The sequence below is a fragment of the Fulmarus glacialis genome, unplaced genomic scaffold, assembly GCF_000690835.1.
Source record: "Fulmarus glacialis isolate BGI_N327 unplaced genomic scaffold, ASM69083v1 scaffold19377, whole genome shotgun sequence".
Lineage (NCBI taxonomy): Eukaryota > Metazoa > Chordata > Aves > Procellariiformes > Procellariidae > Fulmarus > Fulmarus glacialis.
In genome coordinates this window covers 1,649-3,561 of record NW_009221482.1, presented here as the reverse complement: position 1 = coordinate 3,561, position 1,913 = coordinate 1,649, and the positions used below count along the sequence as shown (strand labels likewise).

Sequence of the window (1,913 nt, the reverse complement as noted above, 5' to 3'; positions counted from 1 at the left end):
GTTTGTGGCAATCCTGTGGCTGCAGCGGGAAGACGACTGTGCTTCATTAGAAGTGAACTCGGAAAATCAGCAACATCTGGTGCCTGCTGGCTGGGACGCCTCCCCGGCATGCGAGGACAATCTCCAGTTGTCCTCTCAGATTAAGGGATTTTGCTGTTTGCTCACAGTTTTGTACATGCAAAACAGGTTGGCCCTGGCCAGGCTCAGAGGTCCCCTTGCTGCAGCAGAAGCCTGCCCGAAGCCCCAGCCAAAATCCCTGCCCAAGCCCCAGCAAAACCCTGCCCAAAGCCCCAGCCAAAACCCCAACCCAGCCCCCCTACCCAGACCCCCAACCTGCAGTCTGCACTCACTGCTCTGGCCAGCCCTGCAGGGACACCCCACTCTTGGGAAGTGTCTTTTGGGGTGACTCTGGGGCAATGCGGAGTTCATGGCTCTGGCAGCCTGGCCCCAGCACCCCATGCTCCCCACAAGCAGGTGGCTGCAGCTCGCTGCATGGTATTTATTCATTATATCACAGAGAAGAAAATCTCATTAAATTAGTCCAGGTTTCTGCAGGGTGGTCCTGGGCAGGGACGCCTAGTGCTGGTGGGTGGAGGGTGCCGGGGTCAGGGGTCCAGCATTTCATCATTTCACAGTGATGGGAGACGGGGCAGAGATGCCGTCCCGTGCCGGGGCCAGCTGTGCCCTGTGGGGTGGGATGGGCAGAGCCGTGCTTACCCGGGCGGGGTGGCCGGATGTGTGGGGACACCCTGCCGTGGCCCCTCAGACCTCCAGCTTCTTCTTCATCTCCATGCGGTAGATGATCTGGTAGCCATCGTCCCAAGCGTAAATCTGCCTCTCCCGGGGGCTGTACTTCATGCTGGAGTGGGAGCCGTAGCGCTTGGGGAAGTAGACGAGGGAGGCGTCCTCGGGGGCCAGCGTGCCGCTGACGTCGAAGACGCCCTGCACGGGGGAGCGCCCGGGTGTTGTAGACCACATGCAGCGCCCCGCACACCACGAAGGCACCCTCAGCGTTCTCCCGTGGGCATGGAGTGTCCCACATCTGCTCGATGTCCAGCGAGGTGGGGTCCAACTTGGCCAGGCATATGTTCTTCTCGTCCTCCTTAGTGGCATAGATGGCCCAGAGCCCCTCCTCATCCGCCGCCACCTCGATGTAGGTGAAGGGGGAGAGCCCAAAAACGGGAATCTGCTCCTCGGCCGGGAACACCGAGCTGTCCACCACCGTCTTGTTGGCCAGGTTGAACTTGATCACCTGGAAGGAGCCCTGCTGGCGGATGTAGTAGAGGTGCCCATCGTAGACAAGGTGCCCGGTGCCCACCCAGGGGTAGGGCAGCTTGATGCGGGCGGCCTTGCGGGTGGCAGAGAAGAGGGTGAACTCCCGCATGCGGGGGAAGACGTACACCGTGTCATTGGCAGTGCCGTCAAAGACGTAGATCTTCTCGGAGTTCCCTGCGGCGTCCTTGGTCCAGAGCCCTGAGGTGCTGCCAAAACGCTTCAGGATCTTCATGGCTCTGACGCTCGCAATGGTGTCGCTGCAGTCTGTAAGAGTGGGGCAGCTGTGAAAGCCTGGAAGCCACCCGGTTTTTTTCTCCCACCCCGCACCGGAGTCACACAGGTCCCACTGTGTCCCACCCCAGCCCTCAAGCAACTGCCTTGCGAACTCGCTGCAGAGGTCACAGGGCTGTGCCTCGTGGCATCGAGAAGTCCCCTTGTGCACCCGTGCTGCGGGCAGGGGAGGCCATCCTCACCCAGCCCTGCCCCGAGGGCTTTGGAGAAGCCCAAGGCTCTGGCCTGGGGCTTGGATGCGGCTCCCGGGCAGCTGCAGGGGTGCGGGGTTTTGTGCCAGAGACACTGGAGAGGTGCCCTGCTGGGACGTAATGCCACAGCATGCAGCCAGGGGAGACTTGGACCTG

General features: G+C 61.6%; 1 protein-coding gene across 1 annotated transcript in view; it reads right to left on the bottom strand.

Annotated features, from left to right (window-relative positions):
• Positions 1 to 756: 756 nt before the first annotated feature.
• OLFML3 (olfactomedin-like 3) overlaps positions 757 to 1,913 on the bottom strand; it is a gene marked incomplete at its 5' end in the record, with an annotated part of 1,511 nt that continues 354 nt past the window's right edge. The window contains 2 exon segments of the mRNA XM_009581139.1: positions 757 to 964; positions 966 to 1,610. Coding sequence (XP_009579434.1) covers positions 763 to 964; positions 966 to 1,610 — 847 coding nt within the window.